Source organism: Lemur catta, chromosome 3, assembly GCF_020740605.2.
Source record: "Lemur catta isolate mLemCat1 chromosome 3, mLemCat1.pri, whole genome shotgun sequence".
Classification (NCBI taxonomy): domain Eukaryota; kingdom Metazoa; phylum Chordata; class Mammalia; order Primates; family Lemuridae; genus Lemur; species Lemur catta.
The window spans coordinates 39,523,526-39,542,210 of record NC_059130.1 but is presented as its reverse complement, the minus strand read 5'-3'; the positions used below and the strand labels follow the sequence as shown (position 1 = coordinate 39,542,210).

The following is an 18,685-nucleotide window of genomic DNA, read 5'->3' as shown; positions in this document are numbered from 1 at the left end:
GTTGTCAGCCAGGATTCTAGACTATTAGACTACCACTTCCAAGCTCACTCAACATGGATATTGGCACAAAACTTCTCTTCCCTACGACGTGAGCTTATGACAGCACAGATGGTTTTTCCCAAACCAAGTGACCATAAAGAGAGAAAATGATGAAGATACAGGATACAGTGTCTTTTACAGCCTAACTTTAGAAAAGACATATCATCACTATTGTAATAGTCTATTGGTTACACAGATGAACCCTGGAGCAAGATGGGTGAAGGAGAACTAACTACACAAGCATAGAATACCAGAAGACAGAGATCCCTGGGGCCATCCTAGATGCTGATCAACGTTAAGTCTTTTATATTTCCTTTAGATTCAGGAAATAATACACTTAGTAAAGTAATAATTTATAGGAAAGGCAATTGCTTCTAAAGTTATAAATTAAATGAATAACTGCTATAACACTATTTGTTAATTAAGTTGCAGTTCCTTTTTTTAGTCCTCTTATGAAAAAGAAATGGAAGCATTTCATTTGGCATGCGTTTAACTAAAACTGATTTTGAAATTTACCAAGATTTCAAAGTCATCACTTTTGTATTAACTTACGCAACTGAGAAAATTTGGAAGAAATAAGAACCTGTAACTTCTGCAGTTGTAAAGTCTAAATTCTTCAAATTCACATTTGAAGAAAAATACATTTAAAGAATATGCTTATTCTAATTCAAAAGCAAGATTATTTCTTGCAAATGATTCTTAAGTTATATACTTAAAAAGGAAATATATTACTCCAAAAGAACCTATAAAATGACTCACGACATTCTTTTCTGATTAGCTTGCTACACAGTAATGGGTTTGTAACATGCAACTATGCACATATATATTTAGAAGTAAATTATTTTAAAAATACAAGCACAGGTAGGAAAAAGATCATTTATATGTACTCACTATTTATTTATAATATATTTTTACTTATTTATAATATTTTTATTCATAAACAAAAAAGCTTCCATTAAAAATAGTTCTGTAAAAAATTTACTAAATACAAAATATATAAAATGGGCAAAATATATTTGTATAACATGTTAAATGTGATTTAAAATATTCTTTAACTATTAAATTGTCATAAAGATAATACTTTATATAAGCTCACCAAACAGTTAGGATTGATAAATACATTTAAGTAACACTAAATAATACTCTTCGGATGAGCTTAAAAGTATTTGAGACTTTTACTGCCAGCCAAGAGAGTTAAGCACACTACAGCCAATTTCTCTTACTATGATTTTACTATGAATAAAACTGAAAAAATAAAAAGCAACTATCTGAGGAAACTGAAATAGAAAGCAAAAACAGCCATTTTCAGGAGACAATTCTAAACTTAAAAGACTCATACTACTTGATTTCAAGACTTACTTGAAAGCTACAAATTACTACAATGTGGTACAAGCAAAAGAAGAGACATATAGACCAATATAGAGTCTAAAAACAAGCCCATATCAGAAACGGACATATCCAGCAAGCAGAAAAATCACTAAGTACACAGTGGAACTCAACAGCACCATCAAACAACCGGATATAACTGACATCTATAGATTATTTCTTCCAAGAACAGTAGAATACACATTATTAAGATCACATGGAACGTTTACCACCAAGACATACCACATTCTGGGCCATAAAACACTTCTTTTTTTTTTTTGAGACAGTCTCACTTTGTTGCCCAGGCTAGAGTGAGTGCCGTGGCGTCAGCCTAGCTCACAGCAACCTCAAACTCTTGAGCTTAAGCAATTCTACTGCCTCAGCCTCCCCAGTAGCTGGGACTACAGGCATGCGCCACCATGTCCAGCTAATTTTTTCTATATATATATTTTTAGTTGTCCAGATAATTTCTTTCTATTTTCAGTAGAGACGGGGTCTCACTCTTGCTCAGGCTGGTCTCGAACTCCTGACCTCGAGCGATCCACCCGCCTTGGCCTCCCAGAGTGCTAGGATTACAGGCATGAGCCACAGCGCCCGGCCAACACTTCTTAATAAATTTAAAAGAAAAGAGATCAGACAATGTATCTCTTAGACCACAATGGAATTAAATTAGAAATCAATAATAGAGAGTTGAAACTACCAAAATAAATCTAAGAAACACATAGGTCAAATAATCTCAAGGGAAATTTAAAAATATTTTGAACCAAATGAAAACACAACTTATTTGTGGGATACACTGAAAGCAGTGCTCAGAGGGAAATTTCTAGCATTGAATGCATATATTAGAAAAAGAAGAAAGATCTAAAATCAATAATGTAACCTTCCACCTTAGGAAACTAGAAAAAGATGAGCAAGTTAAATCTAAAGTAAGCAGAAGAAAGAAACAATAAAAACTAAAGCAGAAATCAATGAATTGAAAACAGAAAATCATGTGAGAAAAATTAATGAAACCAAAAGCTGGTCCTTTAAAAGGATCAAAAAATTGATAAGCCTCAATACAATCCTTGTCAAAAGCCCCATGAAGTATTTTACAAAATTTTTTTTAAAAATCTATCCTAAAATTCCTATGGAATCTCCAGGGACCCAAATAGCCAAAACAATCTTGAAAAAGCAAAGATGGAGGAATTACACTTCTTGAGTTCAAAACAGCATTACAGTAATGAAAATAATGTAGTCTTTATAGACATACATATAAGCCAATGGAATAGAAGAGAAAGACCAGAGATAAACACTTGCATATATGGTCAAATGATTTTCAAGAAGCTTACCAAGACCATTTAATAGGGAAAGAATAGTCTTCAATAACTGGTACTGGGAAAACTGTTTGTCAATAGGTAAAAGAATAAAGTTGGATCCTTACATCATATACAAAAATTTACTCAAAAAGGATCAAAGACGTAAATGTAGAAGCTAAAACTATAGAACTCTTAAAAGAAAACCTGGGGGAAACATTCATGACATTGGAATTGGTAATGATTTCTTGGCACCAAATGACACAAAGGTACACGCAACAAAAGAAAAAATAAACTAATTGGACTTCATCAAAATGAAAAAATTTTGTGCATCAAAGAACACTATCAAGAGAGTAAAACAGAAACCCACAGAATTAGAGAAAATACTTGTAAATCACATATCTGATAAGGGATTAATATCCAGGACACATATACACACACACACACGCACGCACACCCCTACCTCCTACAACTCAACCTCCCCAAAGAAACCCAACCAAAAATGAACCCAACTAAAAAAATGTTAAAAAATGGACATAGAACTTGAATAGATATTTCTCCAAAGAGTATGACCAATTAGCACATAAAAAAGATGCTCAACATCACTAAACATTAGGGAAACAGAAATCAAAATCACAATGAGATACCACTTCATGCCCATTAGGATTATTATTATAATTTAAAAAAAAGGAAAAAGAAAGAAAGAAAATAAGTGTCGGTAAGGATGTAGAGAAATCACACCACTTAGGTTCTGTTGGTGGAAATGTAAAATAGTATAGTGAATATAGAAAAAGAATGGTGATTCCTCAAAATTTAAACATAGAAGTACCATATGATCCAGCAATTTTACTTCTGAGTATATACCCACAAAAACTGAAAGCAGAGACACATCAGATATTTGCACACCCATGTTCCTAACATCGTTATTCACAATAGTCAACAGATGAAAGGAGCTCAAGTGTCCACTGACAGACGAATAAACAAAATGTGGTATATCTGCACAAAATATTATTCAGCCTTAGAAACAAAGGAAATTCTGACACATGCTACAACATGGATGAACCCTGAAGACACGCTAAATGAAATAAGCCAGTTTAACTGAAGGACAAATACCATAAGATTCCATTCAATGAGGTACTTAAGAGTAATAAAATTCAAAGAGACAGAAAATAGAAAGGTAGTTGCTAGTGAAGGGAAAGGGGGTAATGGGGAGTTATTGTTTAATGGGTACAGAGTTTCAGTTTTGCAAGATAAAAAATGTTCTGTGAATGGACAGTGGTGATGGCTGCACAACAATGTACTTAATGCTACTCAACAGTACACTTAAAAATGGTTAAAATAGGAAATTTTATATGTATTATAATACTATTAACAATAAATATTAAATTAAAAAAAATCCCTCCTACTTGAATTGCTTAGAATGGCTTCTATTTTCAAGATCTAAGACTCATCAGCTACGATTCTGAACAACTGTTATCCTTCTGTACAAAAATGCAAGTATTCAACCCAATAAAGGCTATTCTGAAATAGGATGCTTAATGAAACTTTGCATTCACATATAAAAATATCTATTGTAACATGGTGCTCTAATTTAGAAACTCAAAGATAATTTCTTAAAATAATCAAGAATAAAGGTATCTATATATACTGTATAATGGGTAGACAACATACCATTCTATGACCTAAAACTTTTTAGGGGTAGTCCAGTCATGTTTGTTTTCCTTTTTATAAAATAAGGCATGCTATATTACTTCACTTCTTTTATGTATAAAGAAGGGCCAAGGGAAAGGCATAATGGATGATGTGAAACAAAGTTTCCAATGCTAGAGCTATCCTAACCTATCTAACCAGTAATCAGAAAGTTAGATGTGGAAAAGGAAAAGGCAAAGAAACTAAGGCAGCCAGCTCTAAATAAAAGAAATCTGTTAGCAGAGCTTTATAAACCCAATGGTAAGAAGAACAGACCAAAACAGGGCAGTAAGGATAACAGAAAAGAATGAATAGTAAGGATGGATATACAAGAAAAAGAGAAAAGAAAGGTCAATTAAATTGGCAAAAAGAGATGTAAAATTTGGCCTTGACATATGATAAATTTCATTAAGAGATTTTAATATATGCTAAAAATTTAAATATAATATAATGCAACATACAGATATTTCTAAATATTTCAGGGGAAAAAACTCACTTGATGGTATATCTAAAGGACTTGGTTATAAGATGGCAGCAATTCTAAATGTCACCACATGGCATGACTCTAGAAAACATCATTATAATGAGGCTGCAGTATATTCATTTTTTTTTTCACTCAAAAAGAGAAATCAGCTTCTCTGTTTAGGTTATTTTTGGAATAATCCGTTATCACAAAGGACTGCCATAAGTTTCAATAAATGTTTGTATCTCTGCTAATAAAAGGAATTAAGGTAAAATAGGGAGGAAGCTCAGAGACAGAGATTCAAACAGTACCTTTTGCATCATCGGAACCTGAAGCCAAGAGTTTGGGATCCATCAAATTAAAGTCAACACTCCAACACCTCTTCTCATGCTCCTAGAAGTTGGAGGAAGACAAAGTAGACTCAGATAGAATAGAGATCTTGAAATAAATAAAGCAAAAAAACTTCTGATACCAATTTATTGCTGTAGGGGGAAGGGAAAGAGAACAGGCTAGGAAAACAAATGAAAAGCAAACTAAGATGCCAGTGCAAAGTAGTTCCAAAAGATTTTATATATACATTTACTATAATTATTGTTTTTAAAAATTCATTTGATGCATTCTACAAACTCAGAAGTCTGAAGAAGTGCTCAGAAAAGCATTTGTCATTACATAAATATTCTACAGGCATAAAAATACTAAATAGTGACTTCAAATCTATAATTATAAAGCACATGAAGCTCTAAAGTTGTTAAGAAAAGAAAAATGTGATTTATATAACTAGTATCTTTATTTACCTGATACACCTTTGATCTCTGTCCTGTGAATCCATCCCATAGGATAACAGTGCCTTCATAATCACTGCTAGCTAACAGGTTCTTATGGTAACTACTCCAACTGATACAGCTGAAAGAAAGTAGTTAAAACATACTTTATATAAAAATAAATAACAATGGGATATAAAGAATTTTAATATGTTCAGAGAGATTTGCACTCTTTTAAAAATAGTATCAGTTTACAATCATTATTCTGCCCACACCAAATTTGGGGAAGAGAACAGTCATATCAATAATTTCTAAATTTAAAAAACTGAAACTATCAAGTAATGATCCTCACCATTTTTTACTCTGAAAACTAATTATAAGATGGCTAAGCTGCTACTAGCCATCTTTGATACATGAGGAAAACATGCCTGTCAGTGAAAATGATAAAAGCCCACAGGGCTCAAAGGATGCCATGACGGAATGACACATCTGATGAGACTGTTTAAGCGCTTGCATCCAAACAAACCATATAAGCCAAATAAACTACTGTGAATTGGGTTTTTGTACTTATATCCCAAAGGTCTTGGCTGGACTAATACAACTTATGACTAAAATTTCAATTAAAAGCACCTAACAGGATACAACTTTTAATTATGGTTTCAGTTATTCTCAAGTGTTCTAAAAGTCTACAACATCCAGAAATGTACACTTTTGCTAAAATACATATCTGAATCATGCATATAGTAAAGCAAATGTATATTAAGGAAGAAGCTATTTAGAAAGCAGTTAATGTAGATGACTTCCAAGTATGTAAACACAAAGTTTTTTGCTCTCTACTAGTTGCATTCATGCTAAATTTCAGAGATTACGAGTCTATTTGCATTTTTTAAATATACTTGACTAAAATTTCTGGTAGAAATTATACAGACCAGTTAAAAGCTAAATTTTGGATTTAGAGAGACCTGAGCTCAGATTCCAGATCTGCCGCTTTTAGCTGTGACTATAACTTAGCTCACTTTCACAATGGGCGTGCTCTACATGTGTCTTAGGCATGCTTAACTATTGATACTTTCAGTGCCAAGCCCACAGTGTTCAGCCTTGAGCAGCCTCCACCATGTACTCTAACATACAATAAAATACTGCATATTTTTACATGAGTTATTACAGAACAGGTAGATAGCACATTTAAGCCTACTAATCCACATTTTTATTCCAGTAACATTTATTATGAGTATTTGCTGTGGGCCAAGTATTGTGCTGAGTGCATTATGGGAATTTTTAAAAGTACAATTCTATGAAATAGGTATTACTATTATGGCCTCCATTTTATAAATAAGTAACAAAATGGTTAAGAGCACAGACTCTAGAACCAAACTACCTCAGTCTGAATCCTGGCTCCTCCATATTCTGCTTGTGTAATCTTAGAGAAGTTATTTACCTGTCTGTGCTAAGCTTCCTTGTGTATAAAATGGGGGTAATAATGGTAACTGTCTTATAAGTCTGCTAAAAACAAAGCACTTAGGACAATGCCTAACATAAAAAAATTCAATGAAGTTACATCTTATTCATGTTATATTCTCTCCACTGACATCATAAACTATAACAGATTCTCAATAATGAGTGCCACTGATAAAGGGGCATGCTCACAATTTATCAGAGGCCAGTACTTTTATGAATGAATTAGGAAAGTAAAAGGAAAACCATAACAAATAAATTACATGCAGACTATAATACTTGCTATATTAACATTAAAATGCACATATATACACATATATATGTCATTCATAAAGATAACAAAGGTACAAGGATGACTGTTTTGAAAATGTTCAAAGTTCTAAATAAAATTATTATTAGATGATTTCCTTATATCATTCCCTTTTAAGCCAGTGCTCATGAGACTAGCTTGTGAAGCTCGTTTAAAAAGAAAAAAAAAAAGCAGATTCATTTTAGAATTCCTCTGAGATTTTGGGGGGGCAGGTCAGAAGTAGGGCCTAGTTTTTGCATTTTTAATAGTATTTTAGGTTTGAAAAATACTCCTTATAAATTATAACCTCAATACATAAAACTTAAATATAATTTCTTTAATGAAAAGCAGAATGTTCTTTTAAAATGAATTCTTAAAACTGGAAGCAATTACAAAATTTAGAGATATGGGCATGCTAGGGGAAAAATTTCTGATGTTTAGATACCACTCATAGGCTACACTAATCCTTTATTCAACACTCCACTCTAAGAAGTCTCCAATGGCCATCTCCAACAAAGACCTTTATTTGACTAAGTGAAAGAAAAAAGGACTTTCATTTGGCAACTAGAAAAATAATAAATGCTAACCCTCATAGGAGAAAAGCAACCAAGATCTATAAGAAAGATATTCTAAGTAACAATATATCCTCTGTATGCACAGTACAATTATAATATTTTCCATGAATAAAAAGTCTCATGAAAAGGTATAATAACAATCTCATCATAATCATATATACGAATTGTTATATACACATTGCATCATGCCAAGAAAATAAATACCTGATTTTGGAATTGCAGGTCATTTCATTCTCAGGGTAATGAATATCCACTGCATCCTGGATGACTGTGCCATATTCATAGACTTTAATCTTTTTTGTAACCCCAGCAATTGCAAAATAGTCACAATCCCTGTCAAATTCAATACTAAGGGAAAAAAGTACATTCTTGGTCAGTAAGACTATTTACCTATCCTTGTGACATTTACAATGATGACACTGCAGAATTTGGTATTTTTTATTTCTAAAGTAATTCTATCTATAAGGATAAGAGATACAGTTGAAATGCCTTCAAATTGTACTAGGCTCCATGTCCAGATTAAGTCATCAAGACATATCAAATTACAAGTGATAGAGAACTGTGTATATCTATAAAATGGTACATAGGTGAACTTTTGTTCCTAGGCCCCTGACATATTTTTCAATTCAGTTCTAGTAATCATATTATAACTTGGAGAGGAAAGAATTAATGTTTTGAATGGCTTGGTATACTAAAAGTATGTCAAAAGAAAATTACCAATTAATTTTTTCATAAATTCTAGTTATTTCCCTTCCTACCATTTTGTAGAGATGATAGAATTTCCCAGTATTTAATGTCATTTTAATAAACTAGTTTATAAGATGAATTACTGAAGCATTTATATCACTTGGGTGATGACAGGGGGACAGAATACATATACAAATGGAATCACAAAATTACCATTACTTTTTTCCCAAATCCATTCCTAATCCCCCAAATAGTTCTCTGAATTATAAAATCCCCAATATACATTCCTATATCACAAAAAAAAAAAAGAAAGGTTACAAAAACTAAAAACCTCCCTTCTGTTAGAGTTACTTAGGGAATTCATCCCCTCTTGCTGACCTTTTGTATACAAGTTTCAAAATAAGCTACTTCAAAGCAAAGCACAAGATCTTATTCACTTTTATAGAACTTAACCGAGAGCCTAAACAAAGTTGTTGCTATAGAATTCCAGCTAGAAATCTAATTTGCCTAATGGAAGTGAAAGTTGAAATGAGTCATGACAAACATTACTTCTCAATATGGTTTAAGCATCCTTTTAGAAGCTTAGCCATAAGAACACTGATCTACAATTAATTATGTAATAGCTAACATTCATTGACCATTCCATTCACTACTGAACACTATGCATATATTAACTCATTTAATAACAATTCTATGAGGTAGGTATTATTATCTACATTTTACAGATGAGAAAACTGAGATTAGAAGTGAAGTAAATTGCCCAAAGTTAGTCAGCTTATAAATGGCAGAGATGGTATTCAAAAATCAGCTACTATGGTTTCATTGTTGACACTAATAATTACTATGTTACATCACAAATTAAAGCTCTTATGTAAAACTCAAAGTGTAAAGGCTAAAGGTTTAAAATCTAATATAACTATGTATGAATATGTCTTCTCCATCTATGTATGTATGCTTTTTCTCCCAAAATGCCTAGCTAGTGCTCTGCATATATTAAGCTTATTAAATACATAAAAATACGAATACCTGCAAGACATAGTTTTCTTAATAGATTACCTGTGATATTCATTCATAGAACAGTTAATGATTCTTTCACAGAACTGGTTAATAATCTAGTAAGAAGCTTGCTGAGCTGATGATGGGTAAGAAAAATATATATTAAGAATATTTCCCCTTCCCAGAAAAGTGGATGGCTAAGACAAAAAAAAAAAGAATATTCACCTTAAAAGCACACACTGAAATGTCTAGTTTTCATTACTGCTTAAAATCTCTCCTTAATATTATATAATTTTTAAAAGAATTTCATTAAGTGTCACTGACTATAGCACTATTTAGCAAATGTTCCCTCCAATAAAATATGACTATATAGCTAGCGATGCAATAGATTTGTACAATCACCTCAATTGAACTGCTGCCTCATCTACTATTTGCTGTCCTGTGGATTCAAATGCAGCATAACTATAATGATGGCAACTATTTATCTATCCCAACCCAATTTATGCCCCCAGTCTCATGTCATTGAAAGCCAAATGTTACTGTATCTGGTAAAGGACAAAGTTATCAGAAGTGAAATCCTATCTTTAAGTTAGGAAGCTTTGGTATGTATGGTTGAGACTTTAAATGAGAACCAGTTACACTACCTCTAAATACTTTTCCTTCACCTATAAACACACACAGGTAATAAATTAACAGCATTCCGATGTTGTACCAGTAAAAGTAGGCCATTAAAAACATGCTATTATCATACTATTAGTTTTAAATATTAAAAGCTTAAACACTAACCTATAAAATAATAGTTCAAAGATACTACAGGGAAAAAACTAACACATAAGTAAAATACTATCAAAAGAATTGATATGATGACCTACATAAGTAGATAAGTCTATTATTTCTTCTGTTGTTACCCTGTTATTCAAGATAGCTTGCTCCCTTTTCTTAACATGTGTTATTATTTAGCTATTAATACATTAGTTTACTCTTAACTCTCATACTAAAATATTAACTTTCTTTTTACTTTATCACTATTATTTTCTTACATTTTACTTATGTTTTATTTTTAATATATTGAACCTGTAAGTATTTTTTTAATATTTTGGGGTAATAAGGTTCTTTATGGTTTAAAAACAATAAGATTTTAATAGAAATATTAATCAAAAAGTATAAAGAATTATATTATTTCTGGTAAATTTTGACTGAAAGTAAAAGGAAGACAAACAGCTGTTTTTTTTTTTAAATGGAAGTATTTCTACATCAGTAAGACTTGAGATTTAAGTACTTTCAACCATTTGCTCCATATCTTTAACATATTTAATCATACCTATTCTCAAACATAAACATAATGAGGTTCTAGGAACAGATCATGAAGTAATTTGAACACTGAACTTTTCAGGTAGAGAGGGCTTTCCAGAGCTAATATAAAATGGATGGCCTCATTTCACAATATGATATTTTAGCTGCTTCTGTTATGACATATAATAACCCAAGCAAAATAGTATAAAAGTTAAACAGTGACTAGTTAGGCTGAGATGAAATAAAAGGTAAACAAGTTAATTGAAACGTATCTGCTTATGCAATTAAATTTTAAAAACTCTAAGTCTTGCTACTGTCATACAAAGTTCACTTCTGCCATCAACTATCATCAGTAATTATTAAAGCAATTGGTTTGTGAAAAATTAATGCAATGGTAAGTTCAATTTGATAGAATTTGTTTTTAATTTCAAAATACACAACTATATTTCCTTTGAAAAATAATATTACTAGGGACTTTAAATATGGAAGTAAATTGCATTTTTCCTTCACATTTTGAAATGCTTCAACTGTTTAAAGACAGTGATTTATTTCAACAGTTGAAAAATGTAATTCAGCTGTAGAAAACTAGCAATATTCTTTGTCAAAAGTGCCATCAGTCAAGTGAATTAAGCAGCAAGGCAAGAGACCACATAGGACAGCTGATTAATGCATACCTCCAGTATAATGTGACACAAAGCAATGCAAAGCCATCAGTAAGACCAACCAGTGAATTTTGTCAGTGTTCTCATTGTCATGTCTTCTTGCAATTATAAAATAAGTATTAACAAACATGGTGTAATAATACCCCTGAACGCTAACACCCAATTTATCAAATGAAAAAATTAAGTAACAGCAGTTGTTAAAGGTCTCATTCATTACCATGATGGTGTGCCTCAAGAGACACAGGTAACTACAGCTTGAAAGAAACAAAATATAGGCTTAGAAACTGGCCATTTCAATGAACAGAAATGGGCAGATCTTTAAAGTGAATTAAGAATTGATGTTACTCAATTGACTTTAGCTAATAATAGGTAAAACTTCTATAACATACATAACACTTAAGATATCTCAAGCATTGTTTTAAGCACTTTATATAAATTTTTATTAAACTTAAAATGTCCATTGTATAGATAAATAAACTGAAGTATATGGTTGTTAAGTAATCTGTCCAAGGTTATACAATTCAAATTCAAGCAATCTGGTTCCAGAGTCTACGCTCTCAATCATTATGCAAAACTACAATTTTCATGAGCACAAATGGCCTATTCTTCAAAGAACACATACTAAGGCAAAATACATAAGATTAATAATACAGAATACTAATATACACTATTTATACATAATGATATTAACAACAACATATAATAATTCAACCTGTGCAAGTTAAACATAAAGTAATAAAAAAAGAATAGCCTCAAACAGTTTATAATTAGTAGGAAAGATACAACAAAAGCACAACATAAGCAATGCCAAATAATAAGACAAAATATGATACAGGAATTTATGGGTCGATGATTACCGAGGCCTACTGGAACAAAAGGATGATGCATGCACATTTTCAGTCAACAAATATCTGTTATCTGCCTGACACTAACCTAGCTGCTGGAAAATCAAGATGTTTAAAAAAAAAAAAAAACCAGAACACATTACACTCACATGCTGCATAAAATGTTTCAGTCAACGATAAACTGCATGTACGATGGTGGTCCCATAAGATTATAACGGAGCTGAAAAATTTCCATCGCCTAGTGACTCATAGTACAACATGTTATTTCTGGGTTTGTGGAGACGATGGTGTAAACCAACCTCCTGCACTGCCAGTTATATAAAAGAATAACACATACAATTATATACAGTATACAATACTTGATAATATATTTCTACTTATAAAAAACGTTAACTATAAAACAGCCTCTGGCAGGTCCTTCAGGAGGTATTCCAGAAGAAGGCATTGTTATCATAGGAGATGACAGCTCCATGCATGTTACTCCCCCTGAAGACTTTGCAGTGGGACAAAAATGTGGATATGGAAAACAGAGACACTGATGATCCTGACCCTGTGTAGGCCTAGGTTAATCATATGTGCTTGTGTCTTAGTTTCTAACAAAAAAGTTTAAAAAGTAAAGAAAGAAAATAATTTTAAAAATAGAAAAAAGCTTATAGAATGATATAAAGAAAATATTGTTGTATGGTTGTACAATGCATTTGTGTTTTAAGCCAAGTGTTATCACAAGTCAAAAAGCTAAAAAATTTAAGTTTATAAAGTAAAAGTTACCGTAAACTAAAGTTATCATTGAAGAAAAATTTTTTTTATAAATTTAGTGTAGCCTAAGTGTACAGTGTTTATGAAGTCTACAGTAGCATATGATAATATGCTAGGCCTTCACATTCACTCACCACTCATACACTGCGTCACCCACAGTAACTTCTATTCTTAAAAGCTCCATTCACAGTAAGTGCCCTATACAAGTGTGCAGGGCTTTTTTTTTTAATTTATACACTATGTTTTTAATGTACCTTTTCTATGTTTAGAAACACAAAGACTATTGTGTTACAATCATCTACAGTATTCAGTACAGTAAAGTAATATGCTGTCCAAGTTTACAGCCTAGGAGTAACAGGCAGCCTGCGTGTGTAGTAGGCTATACTATCTAAATTTGTGTGAATGCACTCGGTGCTTTTGCAATAACAAAATCTCCTAATGATGCATTTCTCAAAACATATGCCCGTTATTAAGGAATGCATGACTGTATTTGAGAAATTCATGGAAATGTGTATTGGGCCTACATTAATGTAACCCTGGCTACTGCAACAGCCTCCTTACCAAGTCTCCTACTCCTGATTTTCTTCTTTTCTAATAAGACAGAATAGGAATAAAGTTCCAAACACACAGTTCTGCTCAGATAATTCTCATTTACTGGTATGTAAAATCCAAACTCCAACTATTACTGAAGATTATTCATAACCTGGTTTGAAAGCTATCTTAAAACTTATTTTTAAAAATATGTATGTAGGCAACAGTTTAAAAAGTATACAGAAAAAAAGCAAGTCTCCCTCCTAGACTTGCTAAGTACCCCTAATTGCTCTACTTATAGGCAACCAGTAATTTCAATTAATGCACTCTACTAGTTTTCATATGCATAAACAAGCATGCATGTAATTCATGTCCTTTCTTTTTTATTTAGGAGACAGGGTCTCACTTTGTTACCCAGGATGGAGTGCAGTGGCATGATCACCCCTCACTGTAACCTTGAAATGGGCTCAAATGATCCTTCTGCCTCAGCGTCCTGAGTAGCTGGAACTATAGTCACTTGCCACCATACTTGGCTAATTTTTTTACTTTTTTTGTAGAGACAAGTCTCAAACTCCTGGCCTCAAGTAATCCTCCCACCTCAGCCTCCCACAGTGCTGGGATTACAGGCATGAGCCACTGTACCCTGCATCATGTTCTTTTTTTTTTTTTAAATTAAACACATGGGAACATCATACATACTGATTTTCACCTTGGTTCTCCCCCCACTTTATATTAATAGCATCTTGACAATCATCTCGTATCAGTACATATTAGGGCTACCTCATTTTTTTCCAGTGGTTACACAGAATTACATCATATGGATATATCATAAATTATTTAACCAGTATAGTTCTAAGGAATATTTAATTCCTAGTCTTTTACTATTAAACAATGCTGCAAAAAAATAAACACCCTTCTATGTGTCATTGCTCACATATGCAAGAATATCCTTAAATACACCTAGAATATGAAGTGCGAGGTCAAAAATTACATGCATTTTAGCATTAAGTAAAAGCTAAACTTCTCCCCATCCAGATAATGCCACTAATAATCTCAATTTCTTGAGATTATACCTTCCCTTTGCCTTCTCATTCTAACTGAAACCCAGATCTCCCATGAAAATACTATTTCCTGTGAAGCCCTCCCACATTCCATGTTCAAATAGGCCTACATGTGGAGTCAGTGTCCTTGCTATACATAGCTCTTCCAGCCATTTTCCCTCTCCTTCCTGAAACTTCCCAGCTCAAATATCCTGGAATATACACCATCCAATACTTGTCCTTCTATCAACCCAAGAGTTCTTAGAAATTTTAATTTTCAGCTCATCATCACTGTCTCCAAATCTATTCCTTTCCTAATTGTTAATAATTTCAATAACCACATAAATGACTACTCTAATACCCTGGCCTATCAGTTTCTTGATTTATTCTCTGAAGATCTTTTATTCTGCCCACATCCACTTCACAAAGCCATGATCATACCCTAGACATGTTCATTACCAATAACTTTACCCCTTCACAATCTCAATTTCACCTTCTGACAACACTTTCTGACAACCATCTCCATTCTTTCCAGCTGACTCCCTGTCTCCAACAATCCTTCAAGCCCACTATGATCTAAAAATTCACTGATCCTATCACTACTGCCCCCCGCCCTGTTATACATTCACCTTCTTCTTTACCCAACAAAAATTACATGGCCAATAATTATAACTCCCTCACATACAACTCTGCATTCTTTCACCATTTCATTCTCTTATTTTTTGTACTTTACTTCCTTGGAAAAACTCTAACCCTAGTTACATCTCCCTGCCCACGTTACACTTAAACTAGCATAGTTGAATATGGTTAGAGAAGAAATATGCAACCATGTTTCTGATCTCGTTTTAACTTCATGATCACTATCCTCAAGTGGGCACTTAACACTGTCCAACTTCATGGAAAATTCCTTGTCCATATATTTTCCTATTTGCGCAGATGAAAGTTACATAATTTTTTCACTCTTCACAAATTTCTCACACCTCCTGATTCATAATCACCCTCAGCAGATTATTCTGCTCTTCAGTTTACTGAAGATATAAAAAGAACAGCAAGATAATTTCCAAAGGCTCCCACTACCGCATCCTTCACCAACCAGCATTTATTACCAATATAGTCTGATATACTCTGTGGCCTCTCTTGTCATTCTGAATGAAGGACTCATGTTCCTAGATCTGACCAACATACATACTTATATACTAGATCCCATGCTTGCTTGTCTACTCAAGAAATATTTCCTAAATTCTAATCCTTTCTCCTGTACCATCAATTTTTCCATCTATCCTCATAGAGGATAAGCCTTTCAATGTTTTTATTCCATTTTAAGTAAAAAACAAAATAGAATGCCTCTTATAATCCTGTATCTATTTTAGCTACCACCCTATGTCTTTCTAATAGCAGAACTTTACAAAAAAAAAAAAAAAAAAGGTGTTCATAATCACTGACTCCAATTTCTCTCCTCCCATTCTGTATAACCCACTTGAATCAAGCTTTTACCTCGAACACCAAAAATGTTGTATCAAGGTCCACAGTGACCATCAGGTTGTTAAATATAATTTTAATTCTACATTCTCACCTTCCTTGAATAACAGTAAGACACAGATGATCATTTTTTTCTTCCTCAGTAGAGCTGATTTTTCTCCTACCCCACTGATAGCTCCATTGTAGTCTACTTTGATCATTCCCTCTCACTTCACACTGAAGTATCTCAAAGCTAAGTCTTTATACTTCATCTCCTTTTTATCTACCTAGACTTCTCTGGTGATCTCACCTAGTCTCATGGCTTTAAATCTATATAGTACACTGATGATTATCAAGTGTTTGTCTCCCAAACCTAAACTCTGTATACACTACTGACTGATGCCTACTTGACAGCTCCAATTTTAATCTAACAGGAATCTTAACCTGTTCTATAATAAACTGAGTTTCTGAATGCCCTGACAAACACCTTCTAATTTCTCCTAGTTTTCCTTGATTAGGTTGACTAACAATTTACATCTTTTATTTTTAAAAGCTCATGGATCGATTTAATAATTCATAATGAATTCTTATTTTTACATTTATCTTATTTTATCTCCTTCTACTTTATATAGGTGTATTTTGTTCTTTCTCTAACTTCTTTAGTTGGATGCTTAATGAATTTATTTTATTTTTCTTCTCTATCAGAAATTCATCAGTAATTCTTTCATCAGTTAATTCCTTTAAGGAGTTTTATTCTGAGAACTTTTAGCTATGTCCCATAGGTTCTAATACATAGAAGTTTCATCACAGTAATATGATTTCCATTTTGACCCTGGAATTGCCAAAATAACTTTTCAGTTTCTCTGTGATAGTTTTTTTTCTATTTTCTAAGTTTCTTATAATTTTTGATCTTACCACATTGTGATCAGAGAATGCTGTCTCTGCTCTTTTTATTTTCTGTAATTTGAGGTTGGTATATGATCTAGATGCTATACATTTTCTGATGTTCAATGGATAGTTTAAAGGAAAGTGTATTTTTTACAAATGTTTGTATATGTATTCTAGCTTGTTAATCATATTATTTAGGGCTTCTGTAGTTTTATTTATTTTTGGTCCACTTAAGCTGTCATAGAGTAAGACCTGATCTGATTTAAAGTTTCATATAACTAAATGTGTTTGTTTATAACCTATTTATCATCTGTGTTTTAATAAGCCCTCCAGCTGATTCTGAGGCATTTCCTTAAAAGCAGGATAGTACACCTGGAAGCAAAAGAACATTGTCTAACATTTACTTAGTATTTATAATGTATCACACAAAATGCTAGAATAATTTCAAATAAGTTCCCATTTCATCTCATTTAAATATTAACTGGGCCTATTTCTAGTTAAGCTAGATAACTGAAAGAGATAAAAGTGCATTTTTCCCCATTCAAATTGGTCCTTCTAGTCCCTATTTCAAATTAGGAATTGCACTCTACAGATTTACAAAGGCCTTCTCCTATAGAGGTAGTCTATATAATTGAGTATGTGTGAATAATTATATTCTTTTATTTTTGTTCCACATGTTTTATCCAAAGAAAGTACAAAAATAAACTATATATTCCCCTTAAACTTGCTACCACAAACTCCTGCAAGAAATTAGAAAAATATTTTAAAAATCATTTCAAATGACTCCAGGAAAATAAAAGTCATAGACTAAAGAGCCCTCTTTAGTCACATCCCACAGCATTTTATCAGATTTCCACAAGCATTTATTATTAATTCTCTACCTTGAATTTTAGTTTATTCTCTAATTGAGTCAACAAACAAGAATCCCCATTAGATACCCGGTAGACTACCCACTACTCAAGTACAAAGATGAAAAAGTATTCTATACCAAAGATGCAAACACTTCCCTCTGACCACAATATCCACAGCACTCTTCCTCACTTGTTTACTATTCCCACCACAACTCTTCATTTTTGATTTCCATAATACAACTGATTCCGCTACTTTTTGCCTATCTCTCAGCCCTCTTCTATCTTCATTTCCTTCAGTGTTCAGTTTAAATTCCACAGCCCATAAATTTAATCATTCTCATCATGTAATCTCATTTCTTTATAGCCACACATAAACAACAACTACCTTCCTTTCCGTCACTCTGAGATGACATATAGAAACTGCATAAACTCTTAAAGGATCTTTAAGCTTCCTGCCACCAAATCTACAAAAGTACCTGCCTCTGCACCCATTCTCCTCTTCTTCCCTCCCATTATCCGGAGGAAGCGTTCTCCCTTCTAAACAAGGGAAAAAGTCTTACCATGCTTCAGATCCAATCCTGTCCACAAAAAGCTCATGATTTAATCCAGTAGATTATCTCCTTTCCCCATTGGATTGCATGGTAGTAAACTCTCTGACTTTTTACCCTCATTTCTCTAACAAGTTTCTCAGTCTGCTTTACTAGGTCTTCCTTATCCACCTGACCTTCAAATGTTAGTGTTTTGTGTGTC

The 18,685-nt window shown here is 32.7% G+C and overlaps 1 protein-coding gene across 5 annotated transcripts in view; it reads right to left on the bottom strand.

The window, feature by feature from the left end:
* Positions 1 to 18,685, bottom strand: part of COP1 (COP1 E3 ubiquitin ligase) — a 245,271-nt gene that overhangs the window by 110,632 nt on the left and 115,954 nt on the right. For all 5 annotated transcript variants that reach the window (XM_045547294.1, XM_045547297.1, XM_045547296.1 and 2 more), the window contains 3 exons: positions 8,133 to 8,276; positions 5,643 to 5,751; positions 5,160 to 5,241 (listed from right to left, as the gene is read on the bottom strand). In XM_045547294.1, coding sequence (XP_045403250.1) covers positions 5,160 to 5,241; positions 5,643 to 5,751; positions 8,133 to 8,276 — 335 coding nt within the window. The remainder of the gene's footprint in view (positions 1 to 5,159; positions 5,242 to 5,642; positions 5,752 to 8,132; positions 8,277 to 18,685) is intronic.